Source organism: Ricinus communis, chromosome 7 (assembly GCF_019578655.1).
Source record: "Ricinus communis isolate WT05 ecotype wild-type chromosome 7, ASM1957865v1, whole genome shotgun sequence".
NCBI classification, from domain to species: domain Eukaryota; kingdom Viridiplantae; phylum Streptophyta; class Magnoliopsida; order Malpighiales; family Euphorbiaceae; genus Ricinus; species Ricinus communis.
In genome coordinates, this window is record NC_063262.1 from 2,877,134 (window position 1) to 2,894,348 (window position 17,215).

Genomic DNA, 17,215 nt, shown 5'->3' on the forward strand with positions numbered 1-17,215 from the left:
TGACTAATATATATATATATATATATATATATATATATATTATTAAAACTAATTATATCATTTAGATATTAGAACCATCTCTTTTTTAATAAATGAACTGAGATTATATCATTTACAATGAAGAATCCTTAGTCCCATGTTCTTGATGCCAATTTAGATATTATCTCAGCTAAAAGAACTATATATTATATCATACATAGTACTGATTTTTGGTTGTTGAATTAATAGTTTGGTCATCGGATATTTATACAGTAATATATCAGAAAAATAACTCAAAAAAAAAAAATCTACATTGATTCTTTTTCTTCATTAATTATCATCGTCAACCAAAATATATACTGAGATTTCCACAAATATATTGAAACATACACTCAAAAAGGGAAAATTAAAGAAATAACTTTGCAGCATTTATTTGGGAAGTTGTTCTTCAAGTAATACAAAATCTCATAATTAAAATAAAATAAAATAGAAAAACCCTTTTCTTGGTTATTCACTTATATAAGAGAAGAATCTCTCTTTTTCTACATCTTGTAAGGCAAAAAGGAATATTTTACACCTTCCAAAAGATAACGACATGAACTTGCAGATCCAAGTTAAAGCTAAATCCATTACATGAACAGATCCAAGTTGTTTTTATTTTTTATTTTTTGGAAATAAAGAAACAAAGATTAATTAATTAAAAAAAAAAAAGAGTACAGATCTAACAATCAGTGCTTCCACAAGATACAAGAACTTAAGTTCTTCATGATCAACTGCAAACATTTAATTTGTACAATGGGAAAACAGCCAATAGCACCAACTACTTGTGGGAGATCCAAATAGGATTAATAAAAGAGATTATAGAACTCCAAAAACATAACAGAAATTAAGGTCAATCAAAGTTTGAAAGATACCCACTAAAACAAAATTAAGATCTCTAATTAAATAAAATTCTTCCAAGCTAAGCCTCCATTAAAATTAGAAGAAAACTTCATCACCATTTTTCTCCTAAAAAAAATTGCTTCACCTCTCTCTATATCCCAATCTCCACATCTCTATGACTTGATCCTCCTTCACTTAAAAGCTCCTGCAACATGAAAACACGAACCCGAATAAAGAACAACTCACAAAGAAACAACAAACAGAAAAAGATTAAATTTTGGTGGCAAGAATTCAATTCTTCAAAATAATTTTATTTTTTTCAAGAAAAAGGACTAGCTAGTTTTATTTTTTCTAACCTGTGAACTCTTGCCAACATCCATTTCCTCATGAGCAAAACCAAGCCTTCTATTTTGATCAAAACCAAAAGAACCATCACAGCTGCTCTTATCAACTTTCTTGGACCCAATGTGGCTTCTTTTAAGACCAAGAAGACCTTTCCATCTTGTTGAAGAACCTTTAGGTGGTCTATGTGAGACTCCATGGTAACCATCATCGTCATCAACAAGAAGCTCATCTCTAATAGTCCTTTGCATTTGGTTACTCTTATTGTTATTGCCATTATCTTTAAATGGAAGAAGCCTACCCTTAAAGAAAAGCTCATCAGCACTCATCATCGAATAGTTAGTCACTGAGAATTCAAAGTCAGTAGAAACTGGAGCTTCTGACCTTGAGGATGAGCTCCTTTCTTGCTTGATAATTTGTTGGGAATCAGCAAAATCATTAGAGAAAGAGATTCTCGGACTAATTGGAGGGCAGTATTGACCTTGATGCTCTGAGTTGTACATGTCTAAACATGCCATGGGATTTCAAAACACCATGGAGACAAAGAAAGGAACAAACAAACAAACAAAAATGAGAAAGAAATAATACAAAAGAAAGAAAACCCTAATACTAAACAATTATAAATTTGAGAAAGGGACCCTCATGCACTGTTTCAACACACCAAGTAGTGTTCATATTTATATTCAAAAAGAAGAAGAAGAAGATGAAGAAGAAGAAGAGGAAGAAGAAAGGCAGCTAGAGTAGAGCAGAGATAGAATTAAGAGCGAGTGATTCTTTTGAATTCATTTCTTTCATATATGCAATGCATGGCATGACCATGATAGTGATGTTTTTGTCATGATATGTTAATTGGTATTCAATGATGCTAGCTCATTTTCTTCAAGTCACAGTCTCTTAACTTACTTCTTCTTATTATTTTTTTACAGTTTTTGCCGATACATGTGTAGGTGAAGTTACCAAGAAACTCACTTATGCTTCTATATTCTGTTGAGAAAAACAAGAAAAACAAGTTTATCATAAAATATCATTAGGGAAACAAAATAAAAAGCTAAACCTCGTCTAATGGATCTCTCTTTTTTTTTTTTATCTGAGTCAATTTTATTTTATTTTTCACAAGGTACTTCCATTTTGAGTTTATTTGAGCTAACTTTCCAACTTGGCCTTTAAATACTTGTAATTATACAAATTTTATTGATGATCACCTTTAACATAGTGAGAATTAGTGAAAATGAATATTTTACGTAAAATTTTAATTTTTTTCAAAGTTAAATGAATATTAAATGAAAGAAATTAGGTTTGAATTATAAATATTCTTAGTTTCCAATATTCGACTTTCTTGTAGAAATTAATAAAATAATAATAACAATGACATATATATACCGTATGTTCTTTTTATATTATTTTAATAATTTCATGAAAAAAACTTAATGTTTCTATTAATATTAGATATTTTACCATCTACCAAATATAAATAAATACAATTATATTTAAATTTTTTGTAAAATATTAAAATAATATAAAATATGTAATATTTATTGCCATCATCATCACTGTGTTATTTTCCAATAATTTTCAGAAGCAAGTTTAATATATATTTTCTATTTTTCAGAAAGCGTCTTATTATAAATAAATTCAAAAAAAATTAATTGTTTTAGATAATTATAAATTTTGATTAATCTATGATATTTTTTCAGTTATGAAAATCTATTTTTCAATAACTTCATATAATCTAGAATCTTCAAAGTTTCCACAATTGAAACAAAAAAGTTTAATTTAATTGACTGCAGATAAAGGTTAAGGGGTAATTGATCCTAGCCTTAAGCTTCAGGCCAGTTTGGCCTTTGGCCTCTTTAAAAATGGTGGGAATAATCATGACACTCAAAGGAAGGTTCTTGGAACTACAGAATCAGACTAATGTATAAATGCATGTTTTCTTGAAAGGTTAACATAAAGAGTAAATAACTCCAATCCTCAGAGTTATAAATTTATTAATATTTTTGTTCTTCTTGAGTTTTAATTGCATCAATTTTTATGCTATTAGACTTTATTGTCCGTTAATTTAGTGAAAGGACTGAATTAAGAAAAAAAAAAGAGTTTCAATATAGTCCTTAAACTTAGTACTAATTGTTAAAATCAAAGAAAGCACTTGGTATCAAAATAAAACAAGTTTTTAAGTCTTAACTTGATATAGTCCTATTGCCTAAGAAACTTAGTCAAAAACATTTTTAAAAATTAAAATATAAAATTTCGGCATTTAAGAGTATATTTAAATTGATACTTAGTCTTCTTCTGTATATTTTAAGATATCAATTTATGAGAATAATACACTTTATTTGCTATTATTTTGATAAAAATATGAAAAGTTCATATTAATTATGAGTTTAAAATATTCTATTTTCTATTAATTTATCATATACATTTTTTTTTATTTCTTAGCAAATAAATTATTAACAATGGTCAAATTCTTTTTTATTTTAGGTATATTACTTTTAAAATCTCAAAAATAAATTAATATTGATGTCAAGTTAATTAATGACTGAGATTCTTAAAAAGTATGATATGTTGTACTAAAATGAAAGATTAAACAAGTAATAGTTACTAATTAATTATTATATTCTATTAAAAATTAAGATCATAACCATTATAAAAATTAAAGTTTTCACTCTAACTTAATACATATTAATTCTAATTGGGTTTGAATATTAATATTAAGTTTAATGACCAAAATTGAATTGATTAAGTTTTTTCGATTGAGTTGGCTCCAGCATCAAAATGTAACAAAAAAGAAAAGTCTGTATTTGATGGAATGGGAAATTTAGAAACCCTCAAAATTATAAAATTAAAGAAAAGTGAAAACAGTAGAAAAATCAAAATTAAAAAAAAAAAAATAGGATGCTAAAATTAAGTGGAGGCAAGCAATGGGAGTAAATGGTAATGAAGAAATAGGGGAAGAGGGCAGAGAAAGAAGTGATGATAAAACAGTTTCCATTGCAGGCATAAGAAAGCAATAGGAGTGAGTGGCAGTGGTATTATTTAAAAATGGGGATATTGGGACATTAGGCTTTTTTTATAAGTAAATTGCTTTTACTGTTTTTAGCTAATTATAATATCCTTTTGTTTGTTTTCTTTGTTAGATAGAAAAATACTAATTCTTATTATTAAAGAGTAAGAGGAAGAAGCATAGTGTGACAGTTTGGCAGTGTCCAGAAGGGTTGGGGTGGCATGCATTGGGCTATTTTGACCATCCCTTTGACTTGTATTGTAAAGTAATTTATGAGCTGGCAGATACCCATCCTTAAATGGGACCACGTGATCCTCCCTTCACTCTTTTAATTTTTTAATTTTATCTTTTTTTTTTAAAAGAAAAAATAAATAAATAAATAATCAGTAATATACAGTTGGATTTGGTGTTGTTTGTTTTAAACTAATTAACCTTATTTAATAAGTTGTTTGTTTGTGGAAGGCTTCTTAGGCTATTACAATTTACATTAGGGCCACTATCCATAAACAAGCAAACTCCTACATTTTACATAAAGATATTATATTATGACACAAACCCACACTGCAATTTGTTGTCATTTCTCTATTGTACAACAAATTTAAATGAGTTTTCTTTTGTTTCTTTTAAATAATCCATTATTTTTTTAGGTGATTTATTGACATGGCATTGACAATGCAGTTCCCAGTTCTTAGGTTTTTTTTTTTTTTTTCTCAATCTTTTGTTTTTTAAGATTAAAGAAGAGATATGGTACTTGAGTAAGGAAGTGTACACATTGTAATGTAATTGAAGGAAGGGGCAATAATGAGGCATTTATGTCTTCTTCCAACTAGTTGCTTTTCTGCAAGAGATATATCACGTGGGCACGTGCAGTAAGTAGTAGACCTCTTCTTCCTTCTTCTTTCTTCTTCTTCTTCTTCTTCTTGAGAGGAAGTAGAGAGTAGAAAGTTTCTTGTTTCGTTTTAAATAGAAACACCCTAATCATTCAACTGTATATTCAAGCATGAAAATTACAGAAAAAAAAAGGGTAATTTTCTTGTGAAAACATAATTGAGTTTTATTCGATTTTTAATAATTCTTGGGACCAATTGAGAAAAGTTTCAGCAAATTCAGGGTTCATTTTTGCAAGATCATTTGCAGACTTTACATTAAGCCTGCAAAAACTTTGTCGTTTTTCTCTTGCAAGTTCTTTCTTTATGAAATAAGGGACCTTACACTACACATGCACTCAGCAAAATGCAGAAACAAGCCAAGTGTGAGAAGAGAGAAAACAGAGTCACTTGTATTTACTTTACTACAAACTTTTCCTTTTTTTTTTTTTTTCTTTTTTTGGTCATAAGATAAAAAGGATAAATGGATTTGAATTTCTGTCTCATGTCCTATATCTTCATGATATGACTTGAAGAATTCTTTCTTTAGATGAATTAGGGCTGTCACTGCACGAATTTCTAATTTATTATATTATTATGAAAGACAGCATTCCACCTTTGAGTAGCTAAAATAAAACTTACTCAAATATAAATTTTAAGTTAGTTATTATATGGATATTTTTCATTTATTCCTATTTTTCTCTTTTTATATATTTAAATTGTTAAAAGAAAATATAGATTACAGGTTTCCAAGGGCATATATAATGTGTAGCAATATAATAAGATAATAATAGATATGGGGTGTCTAATTAAGTACGAGTAATTAGTTGGCAAAGTAAATGTAATCTTGGATTAATTATGGAGTTTAATTCTGATGTCGAGATATTTGTGTTTTAAATAAATAGGAGATAATATTATTCCAACTGTCATTTTAAAAGTAATTACTTTTTTTGGCTGGTAATTATTTTAAAAAATATTATCAATTCTGTAAAAAAAGAAAAAAGGTTCATGCCTCCTGTGTCTCGTCTCTCAGGACTAACAAGAGGTAATACATGAATATTTATTGGCTATGCTTTGGCATGATTTTAGATCATGACTCACCATCTTGGTAGATGAATTTTATGGAGGAATACGAAGAATGAGATCTCGAATATTTTTTTATGGGATCTATAAATAAAGAATTTGGTTATCACAATAGAAATTGAAATATGATTCAGTAAGCTTGGTGCATTATGTACATAGTAATTATATAATAATTTTCAGGTAAGAATAAATATTTTGATAAGATGGTTAATAAATAATATTATTATTATTATTGTAAGAGGAGTTTATTGAAGGAAGATGCGAGAGTGGGGAAAGAATAAAAAGAAGAGTTTGATATTCATAAACTTTTAACTTGTAGCTAAAGGACATGGGCTGTCACTCACATGGTAAGAACTTTTGCAGTCAAATGGGGTAATGCCACGTGGTATATACCCTCAAAACCATTATATGGCTGCGTATGAGGACCGGTCAAACCCTTTTTTAATCAATCAATCAATCAAAATCTCTTCCACTGTTTGAGCACGGTCGGTTCGATAAAATCGAAAATCAAATTGTTTAAAATAATTATAAATCGAAATCCAACTAAGGCTTTGTTTGGAGTAAAAATAGAGTGGAGAATGAGAGGAAGGTGAGGAATTAGAATAACGGATCCGGAAAATTGCATAGACTGTAATATATCACTTATCTCCTTTAACTAATTTAACTACCCAACTCTCAGTTTATTAAGGAATATTTCACTAAATCCTATTTTTATTGATTTATTATAAATTCACTTTAAATAATACATAATTCATTTTCTAACTAGACAATGATCAATTGCTTAAAAAAATATATTGCCATGAAAATATTACTTTGTTAGTTTATTATAAATTTACATGTGAATAATAAATAATTATTTGTTGATTAAATAAATAAGTTCTTGTTTATTTTAATAATGATTTAAATGTAAATATAATTAATAAATTACTAGAAGAATAAGATTTCATATAATATTTGGTTTTTTTGTTTAGCTTGGTTCAATAATTTAAAAATATGTTAATTTCTTTTGTTTTATATAATAAAAAATATTACTTTACTTTTAATTTAAATAAATAAAATAATAAATATTTACTTATTTATTTATTGTGGAGAAGGTAGCCATCCCTTTATATTCACCAGAAAAAATTTCACCTAATGCATTTATCCTTTAAGCCCTGTTCTATTATTTGCTTATGCCAACCAAAACAAGCCACTAACCTTACAATTATTTAAGGAATTTTTTGTTGAAATTTATTTAATAGATTTTTTATGTTAATCAAAAAGAAAAATCTACATTATGCAACATCATCTACAACATAACTAACTAAATTCACGGTAAATCTATAATTAACAACACTAATAAAGCATCCATATTTTACAAAATAAAATCAAAATAATCATATAAATGATGATTGAATTTTCGATTTAATTTTAGTTGATCATAGAAAATTAATTTAATTTATCTTAATTATTTGATTTTAATTATCTTTTAATTCAATCACTTGTCAAAGAAAAGTGACATGTAAAAAAAATAGACTGTAAAAAAGAGTAATTAAAAGAAAAAAAACGTTACATACCAAGTCCTTATTGGTGATGCAATTAAATGGCCGCTGCACTATGACTTTATTTTATTTTATTTATAAGAAATTAATTAATTCTATTTATTTTAATTTAGTAATTTTGTAATAAAAAATTAATATGTAATAGCTAATATAAAAATAATTAAGAGAGAGAAATAGAACATATCACCTCTTTATTGAAAATAAAATAAAATAGTAATAAAAATAAAAATTGAATGATTTAAATAAATATATTAAAATTTATAATTAAAATTAAACTAAATATAAAATTTGTAAGTCTAAAGCTAGAAGGGAATGGAATTTGGGCCTGACGTGGAGAGGCCCTGTAATCCATAATAAACCTGAATTTGTTGGGTATGGCTTTTGAGAAATGTTGGCCTGAACTTTTATCCAGATTTTGCGTGTTGCTTTCATAGGTTAGTGAAAAATATTATATTTAATTATACTCTAATGTTAATTTAGATAAATAAATTACTTAAATCTCATTTAATGCAATATTTAGTAGTAATCTAACAGGTCCTTACTAGTAAATTTTGTTAGAATATGCATTAGTTCAAGCTCTTGAAGTCGATTGTGGATTAGGTTTTTATAGCTCATTGGATATTCGTATTAGTTCAATAGAAATGATATTTTCTGGGTATGTCTTTCTGGGGAATGCGGCATGGCATATATTTGTACAATTTTCTCGAAGCACACATACAATCAAAAATATGTTATTATTTTCGACACAAGGCAAAGTCTTTGACAATTTGATTACAAAGTTACAAAGGACCAAGATAATAGTATACATCTTGTCATATACACCCCAATATTTGAAGAGAAAAATAAAAATATATATGTATATAAGAGATGAAACTGAAGCAAATTCCATATATAATAAGATCACAAAAATTATTTAGAACTTGCAGAAACCATGCGTAGGACAGGGTATAACCTTAAATTCTTGAACATAATTTACGGCTAATTTTCATGAATTTTCATGTGCAAACGTTGTTGAGCATACTTGATAAGCTTTTCTATTTCTTTGGGATTGTCTATAAGGCCATTTCGATCAGTATCAACTTCTTTCATTGCTTGCCTAGACTTCCACCAAGCGAACCAAATACTCATGCTCTGAAGTGCCTCTTTTAGGTCTTCCCGGCTGAGACGGCCGTCGTGGTCGATGTCGAATTGCCGGAGCCACGCCTTGAATTCATTGACGGACATGTCATGGCTAGGTTGCACCTGAACACAGCACATAATCGCCATCTCTAGCTTTCTTGCTTCCTGATGTGGAATTCGCTGGGGTGCAGGTAACAGTAGTAAATGCAAATTTGTGCAGAAATCTAGTAAAGGAGCCAAGGATCATGGCGTGGGGTAATGTTCAAGTGGGTTTTTATTAGTGGAGGATAGAATCTACGTATTTTGAATTTGACATGGGCAGCCTTTTCCTTTTCTCTTTTACGGGCATCTTCTGTCAGTGCAACCATACTATCTTTTCTGGCAACTTTATTCCTGAAACATTAAGCTTTTGCCAGAATTAATAGACCAGTGATAGTGGAATATCGTGGCCAAGTATTAAACCAACCAAGAAACGGATAAATAGTTTGATCAGTCCTTGATTCCAGAGATTCTTTAATTTAGCTATTCCAAGATATATATATTATCATATATCCTATGTCCAATATATATATATATACCATATTTCTCTTAATTACTTGGACCCACCCCAAAGCAAATAAACTTGCAAATTGAATACCAAATGCTATTAAGATGTTGTGTTTGTCAAAATAATAGATTCTTTTTTCTTTTTACAGTAGATATGATTAGTGCATTATGAAAATTCTTTTAAAGTTTTTTTTTTTAATTCCAATTTCTGATAATATTATTACTGCTTCTTATAAATGAAATCTTTTTCTTTGAAAAACAAAATCGACCTAATTTTATAGCTCTCAAGTACAAGCCAAACCTTGTAATTTAAGTAAAATATAAATGTAAGTAAAAGCAAGTAGGTTCTATCGTCTCTTTCTTTTCCACATTTGCAGTTGTATAAAACTACTACACAATCTCATCGTATCCAACTTCATGTCTCAACTTCACGTGGGCGATGTCGGGTTTCTCTTAATTTATGAGCTTAACATCAAATCCCAATTTTTATTACAACTGTTTTATTCAAATATCTCAACCAGCTCACAATCAAGTGCCAACATATTAATTAGCTTTGAAAACCAAATCATTAAGCTTAAACAACCATTTAAATGTATTTTCTGATCACAATAAGGAAAAGTTTTATGTTGTTTATTCTAATTTCGAATTCAGTTAATTTAAAGGAGTGAAGATTAATGTAAGGTACTTCACCCAACCTCAACTTAGGAGTTCTGATATTTTTCAAGAATATTCTAATGGGATTTTTTTAAAAAAAAAATTTAATTAACTTAAAATGACAAGAGAATTAACATGAGAGAATTTGAGCTTAAAACTTGAACAAAATTTAATAGCCTATATATGGTCAAAGCTAGCTAATGGAATTGCCAGCTCAATCTTGGACATACATTTGAAGCAATAACATGGAGGACAATTGAAACTAAGCTATTAAGCTTTTCCAAGATTTGTTTCTTTTTCAACTACAAGATTTCTTGTAACTAGTTCCCTTCACATTGTTCAAGCCAACAACTGGAAAGAAAGAAAGAAATGTATCCTCCATATCAAGGCAGGGCAAAGTATCCATCTCAAGGCTATGCCATGAACATCCACACCACCCAACCTCCATATATCTCCTCCGCTAATCCCACCGGAACACGGTGGTCCACCGGCCTTTGCCACTGTTGCGATGACCCAGCAAATTGTTTCGTTACCTGCATGTGTCCTTGCATTACCTTTGGACAGATTGCTGAGATAGTCAACAAGGGTTCAATAAGTAAGCATTTACGTATTTAATTGTGTATATAACAAGGTTTTAATGTACATTCCTTTTCTCTTTTCTTCCTGAAATAAACAGAAAGTTCTTTATAATTCAATAAGATGATATCACGAGAGCTTATATATTTTGATTCGGTGTTCTTTTATGGTGTAGCTTGTGCAGCAAGTGGTGCGGTTTATGCTCTACTAGGTTTTACAGGCTTACCATGCCTGTACTCCTGCTTCTATAGACCAAGATTACGAGGACAATACGACTTGGAAGAGGCACCTTGTGCGGATTGCTTGGTTCACTTCCTTTGTCAGCCATGTGCACTTTGTCAAGAGTATAGAGAGCTCAAGAATCGTGGTTTTGATATGGGGATTGGTAAGCAAACCTCTCTTTTTTATCCATTCATATATATGCATATCGATTTCTTTCTATTAGCCTAGGCTTAATGGATTGAATCAAGAGATGTCTCGATGTCAATATTGGCATATGTCTTTCTGTTAATGAAATTACCTCCTAGGAAGCGGACGGTGAGTGGGCCCTGAGAGCATCAAGTTTTCAAAACACTAACACAGAAGTACTTGAAAAGGTTTCATGATTTGATGGTCTCTTGTTGAGCTTAATGCATGAATATGAACTCTTTGGTAATAGAACAATAATTTTTGTCAAAAAGCCACAGAAACAAGCTGTTAGGCGAGCGGTATCATATGCCTATTCTTGTACATATTGTATCTGTCTAGTTCGGTCCAAGGCAGACTGTCTAGGTTCTAGAAACTTGGCAAAGAAACTGGTCAACATAGTTAAAGCAAACTCCCTGTCAACCCAATTCTTGATGATTCCTTACAGTTAGTTGAAGGTCTGAATTCTAGTATTTCTGTTAGTGTCATTGTGTCAATAGATCTAGGAATTGGGCAGCTGACTTTCTGGCAAAAAGTAAAGAAAGCCCTGAATAATGAGCATTTCTGCTCCTTTTTGTTAGCCTAAGTTAGTCCTGGTGGATAAACCAACATTTCTATTACTCAAGAACTCACAAAAAAATTAAAAAAATATTAAAGGCACAAGGTATAAGTGTTTGAAGCAAATTCTTTCTGCATTCAATATGAGGAACAACAATACATCTAAAAAATGAATATATTTAAAAAAACTCAACTCCACCTCCTACTTATACAACTTGGGAGTGGAGTTTGTTACACAAATTCAGCAACTAAGAAACTCCTAACAGCGTGTATTATGGATGACTAAATCAATCCCTCATCACATAGTTTATTTTGCATAAAAATAGACTTCTAAATAACTATCTCCTAAAGACCAGCAACAAACTAACTGAAATTGACTCTAGAACAAGTTTAAACATAACGTTCACATTCACTCCTTTAAACTTGTTTACCTTTGATGATGCTCACACCAATCTTATCCTTCAGCTCAAGGAATCTCTGTCTTCCAAGTGGCTTTGTCAGGATATCAGCTAGTTGAGTTTCTGTCTTAGTATACTCTAGCTTAACATCACCATTCTCAACACATTCACGAATGAAATGATACCTTGTATCAATGTGTTTACTCCTTTTATGGTGAACTGGATTCTTAGCCAAGGCAATTGCAGACTTGTTGTCAACTTTCAGTATTGGCTTCACTTGTCTTCTCCTCTTAGACTTTCCATCAGCCTTGTGAGCCAAATCCATTGACAAGCACTCCCTGTTGCTGCAATGTACTCAGCTTAACATGATGAGAGTGCCACAATTCTCTGCTTCTGTGACACCCAAGTGATAGGACTTTCTCCAAGGAGGAACATCACACCGGTTGTGCTCTTCCTGTCATCAGTGTCCCCTGCAAGGTCACTGTCACTGTAACCAACCAAATCTTCATTTGCTTGGTCTTTCCTGTACACACAGCCCACATCAAGTGTTCCTCTTACATACCTCAGAATCTGCTTGACAACACTCATGTGTGCAGTGGTTGGAGCCTCCATGTATCTGCTTACAACTCCAACTGAATAAGCAAGATCTGGGCGAGTATTTACCAGATATCTCAAGATTCCAATAATACTCATGTACGTGGTTGCATCCACTGATGGCTCTCCATCATACTTGCTCAGTTTGCACCTTGGCTCCATAGGAATATGACAAGTGTTGCAATCTGTCATTCCTATTTTCTCAAGAATTTTTCTTGCATAGGCTGACTGGCACAATGTTATAGCTTCTCCATTTTGCTTCACCTCTATCCCTAAGTAGTAACTCAGGAGCCCCAGATCACTTATCTCAAATTTCTGCATCATTTCTTGTTTGAATTTCTTGATGAATTCTGCACTTGAGCCAGTGAGGATGAGATCATCCACATACACTCCCACAATTGTGACATCTTCTCCTGTCTTCTTCATGTACAGAGCATACTCAATTAGACATCTTTTGAAACTCAGAGACTTTAGACACTCATCCAGCTTCTCATTCCAAGCTCTTGGTGCCTATTTTAACCCATACAGGGCTTTATGCAGCTTCAGCACTTTGCTTGGATTGCCTTCATCTACAAACCCCTCTGGTTGTGCTACATACACTTTTTCCTTTAGCTCTCCATTTAAAAAAGCCGTTCTTACATCCATATGATGGACATCCCACTTTCTTTGTGCAGAATATGCAAGCAGAGCCCTTACTGTTTCCAACCTTGCTACTGGAGCAAACACTTCCTTGTAGTCAACTCCATATTTCTGCACATATCCCTTTGCTACTAATCTGGCCTTATGCTTGATTATCTTCCCTTTTAGATCTTTCTTCAACTTGAAGACCCACTTCAAACCAATGGCCTTGTAATTCTTTGGCAAGTCATATAGCTCCCAGGTCCTATTTTTTTGTATGAAACCAATCTCCAATGCCATAGCTTCTCTCCAGTTCTTGTTCTTAGCGGCTTCTGTATAGGTAGAGGGTTCTTCAATAGACAAGAAGCACAATCCTGCTTCTTCATTTATTTCCCTAGTTGCATCATAGAATTCCTGCAGAGATCTGAAGTTCTGGTGCCCTTCACTCGAGCTTGAACTAGAGCTTGTCCTTGGTGTGCTTTGAGGAGAAACTTGAGCAGTTTGAGGAGGAGTTACAGCTTCATTTTCCTCATGGAAACTTGGCATTTGATATGCATCTCTCCCTCTATGTTCTTCTTGGCTTACTTGGACTGTGAAAGTCCCACCAAAATTTGTCTTTTCTGCTCCTTGATCATCCAACTATGACAAACTTTTCTCTTCCTCAAATACAACATCCCTGCTCACTATGACTCTTTCTTTGATTAGATCCAGCAATCTGTAAGCCTTGGACCCATCCTCATAACCAAGCAGAACAGTCTTGATGCTTCTGTCTTCCAGCTTAGTAAGATGAGGTGACACCACTTTGGCATGGGCAAGACACCCAAATACACGCAAATGTTGTACATTTGGAGCCTTCCAACGCCATGCTTGATAGGGTGTCATTTTTTCTACACTCTTTGTTGGAGCTCTATTCAGAGTGTACACTGAAGTTTTCACTGCCTCACCCCAGAACTTAGCTGGCACCTGCTTGGTTTTCATGATGCTTCTTACCATCTCCATGATAGTCTGGTTTCTCCTCTCAACAACTCCGTTTTGTTAAGGAGAATATGGTATTGTGAGGTGTCTCTTCACTCCTTCATCATCACAGAATTTCTTGAATTCAAGAGAAGTGAACTCTCCCCATCGATCTGTCCTAAAACACTTTAGCTTTCCTGCAACTTCATTCTCCACTAGACTTTTAAATTTCTTAAAAGCCTCAAAAGCATCACTCTTGTCTTTCAATAGTGTTACCCACATAAAACATGAATAATCATCAACAAGAAGTAGGAAGTACTTGTTACCTCCTAGTGTAGCTGGTGTAATTGGTCCACACAAGTCTCCATGGACCAATTCAAGTTTTTGTGTTGCCTTGAACACTGCTTTCTCTGGGAATGCAGTTATGTATTGCTTCCCTATCATACAGACATCACAGACTTAGTTACTTGAGCAATTTCTGGCATTCCCTCCACCATCTTTCGACTTGTTAGCCTTCTCAAAGCTTGAAAGTTCAGATGACCATACCTGGCATGCCATAGCCAAGCCTTATCTGTCAAGCTTGCCACTAAACAGATTTTTTGAGCTGTCTCCAGGTTTGCAATGAAGAGCTTGTTATGCTGCCTTTTCACCTTGATTATGAGTCTGTTTTTGCTATCATAGACCCTCAAAGCACCTTCCTCTATGATAACTCTGCTGCCAGCTTCATCAAGTTGCCCAAGGCTTATGATGTTGCTCTTTAATTTTGGTATATAGTACACATTGGACAAAGTTAAGTGCTCTCCATTTTTGCATTGGAACAACACTGACCCTAGCCCATGTATATCAGTAACTGAGCCATCTCCAAACCTGACCTTACCACTAATGGATTGATCAATGTCTGTAAAACAACTTATGTCACCTGTCATGTGGTTGCTTGCTCCAGTGTCAAAGTACCAACTTGACTCCTTGTTGGCTCCTCCACTTGTAGTCTGCTCAGTTACTTTATTCTGTGAGGCTTGTGATTTTATCAATTCACAAGTCTCAATCATTAGCAGTGCAGGCTCATCATCTTTCTCTGTCAAGTTTGTTTGCTCATCTTTCTCCTTGAATGAGCACTCAGAGGCAAAATGACCCATCTTCTTGCAGCCATAGCATTTGATCTTTGACTTGTCAAACTTCCTTTTCTGTTGAGGTTCTTCCTCCTTCCTTTGAGAACCACCACTTCCTCTGCCTCTTCCACGGCTGTTGTTTCCTTGATCCCTGGAGTTCTTCTTTTGAGACTTACTGTCTTCTCTTGCCTTCCATTCTGCTCTGGTGAGAAGAACAGTTTCATCTCCCTTTACTCCATGTCTTTGCATCCTCTCCTCATAAGCTTTGAGTGATCCAATAACCTCATATGTGGTCTTGGTTTTTAGATCACCAAACTCCTCAATTATGGATGCAATTTGTAAGTACTTTGATGAAGTTGATCTCAGCAACTTCTACACCACCAGTTCTTCTTCCATAGTGTTGCCTAGCCCTCTTAGCTTGTTGACAACAATCTGAAGCTTTCCAGTAAAATCATCAATATTGTCTCCATCACTCATCTTCATGGCTTCAAACTCTCTCCATAATGATTGAGTTCTGACTTCCTTCACCCTCTCGGCTCCAAGGTTCATGGTCTTTAGCATGTTCCATGCTTCCTTGGCAGTCTTCTTGGCGCTTAACTGAAGTAGAGTATCTTCACTTATGCCTTGATAAATGGCCGCAAGAGCCATCTTGTCCTTCCTGGTTTCAACAGGTCCTGTAGCCTCCGCAGCCTCCCATACTCCCTGAGCCATCATGAACACCTCCATCTTGATGGCCCATGCTGCATAATTACTCCTAGTCAGCATTGGATACTTCAATGACACAGATCCATCCTTGTCATTATCTGTTGGAGAATTGTTGTTCGGTGGGTGTGTGGTTGATTCCTTGTCTCTCAATCTAGAGTTTTCTATCTCAAGGTGAGACATATTTTGTGAATTCGATTGCCTTGCTCTGATACCAGCTGTTGAATAAACCAACGTTTCTATTACTCAAGAACTCACAAAAAAACTAAAAAAATATTAAAGGCACAAGTTATAAGTGTTTGAAGCAAATTCTTTCTGCATTCAATATGAGGAACAACAGTACATCTAAAAAATAAATATATTTAAAAAAACTCAACTCCACCTCCTACTTATACAACTTGAGAGTGGAGTTTGTTACACAAATTCAGCAACTAAGAAACTCCTAACAGCGTGTATTATGGATGACTAAATCAATCCCTCATCGCATGGTTTATTTTGCATAAAAATATACTTCTAAATAACTATCTCCTTCTAAATAACTATCTCCTAAAGACCAGCAACAAACTAACTGAAATTGACTCTAGAACAAGTTTAAACATAACGTTCACAAGTCTTGTGGGTTTAAAATGGCACCAAGTTGTAATGTCCTGTCTTTGTTCCATGGATGAATTAGTCCACTGGGATTTCAGTTGCGAATTGCTCATTTAGTTGTTCTACTCACGAGACATGTACATGTTGTGCAATAACAAAATCAGTGCTGAATGTGAAGGTTGGCAGGCAAACATGGATAGACGAAGCAGGGGAATCACAGTTGCTCCTGTTGTAGGTGGTGGCATGAGCCGATGACTATGTTACAACCACCACCAATGTGGACAAGAAGCATTTCTCTTTTTTTTTTTTTTTTTCTTTCATTATTTGAATTGTGCACACTTCTGCGCATCTTGAATCTTGATGAATTTATATAGTTTCTTACTTTCTAATCTGAATTAATTTCCTCTCCTTAAATCTTTTTCTCCTTTGCATTTAATCATAGGGGATAATTCTATTAAGGATCCCTGAATTCCAGACTTAGTCTCAATTTATTTTTTTAATTATAATTATTTTACTTAAATTTTAATTTAATTTAGATGCCTCTGTCAATGATTGGCAATATAGAAATACAATGTCTTAATCTCTTATTAGTAGAAAAAACTAAATCGAAACAAAAATTAAATTAAAATGAAATTGAAAGTAAATATAAAGTACAATAACCTTTGGTATAATTACTCCACATTTATATGAGATACTA

At 32.6% G+C, this 17,215-nt stretch overlaps 2 protein-coding genes across 3 annotated transcripts; one reads left to right on the plus strand and one right to left on the minus strand.

Annotated features, from left to right (window-relative positions):
• Positions 1–693: 693 nt before the first annotated feature.
• Positions 694–1,976, minus strand: LOC8262879. 2 transcript variants are annotated; one of them, XM_048376435.1, is made up of 3 exons: positions 1,588–1,976; positions 1,218–1,500; positions 694–1,066 (listed from the first exon to the last, which is right to left on the minus strand). In XM_048376435.1, exons 1-3 carry the CDS (start codon positions 1,719–1,721, stop codon positions 1,013–1,015), a joined length of 471 nt encoding a protein of 156 aa, XP_048232392.1. In that variant the 5' UTR covers positions 1,722–1,976; the 3' UTR covers positions 694–1,012. The 2 variants fall into 2 exon arrangements, with proteins under 2 accessions (XP_048232392.1, XP_002523565.1); XM_002523519.4 differs by having other exon boundaries at positions 1,218–1,976.
• An 8,242-nt stretch (positions 1,977–10,218) lies between these two features.
• On the plus strand, positions 10,219–16,932 carry LOC8262881 (cell number regulator 1). Its single transcript, XM_015722015.3, has 3 exons — positions 10,219–10,608; positions 10,765–10,974; positions 16,697–16,932. The coding sequence occupies exons 1-3, from the start codon at positions 10,383–10,385 to the stop codon at positions 16,771–16,773; spliced, it is 513 nt and encodes a 170-aa protein (XP_015577501.1). The 5' UTR covers positions 10,219–10,382; the 3' UTR covers positions 16,774–16,932.
• Positions 16,933–17,215: the final 283 nt, after the last annotated feature.

Excerpts from the sequence above, each read along its gene's own strand:
- LOC8262879 (XM_002523519.4), bottom strand. The coding sequence starts at position 1,721 with ATGGCATGTTTAGACATGTACAACTCAGAGCATCAAGGTCAATACTGC. Across the intron at positions 1,067-1,217 it reads ATGTTGGCAAGAGTTCACAG|GAGCTTTTAAGTGAAGGAGG; the intron begins GTTAGAAAAAAT and ends TTCATGTTGCAG.
- LOC8262881 (XM_015722015.3), top strand. The coding sequence starts at position 10,383 with ATGTATCCTCCATATCAAGGCAGGGCAAAGTATCCATCTCAAGGCTAT. Across the intron at positions 10,609-10,764 it reads AGTCAACAAGGGTTCAATAA|CTTGTGCAGCAAGTGGTGCG; the intron begins GTAAGCATTTAC and ends TTTATGGTGTAG. Across the intron at positions 10,975-16,696 it reads TGGTTTTGATATGGGGATTG|GTTGGCAGGCAAACATGGAT; the intron begins GTAAGCAAACCT and ends CTGAATGTGAAG.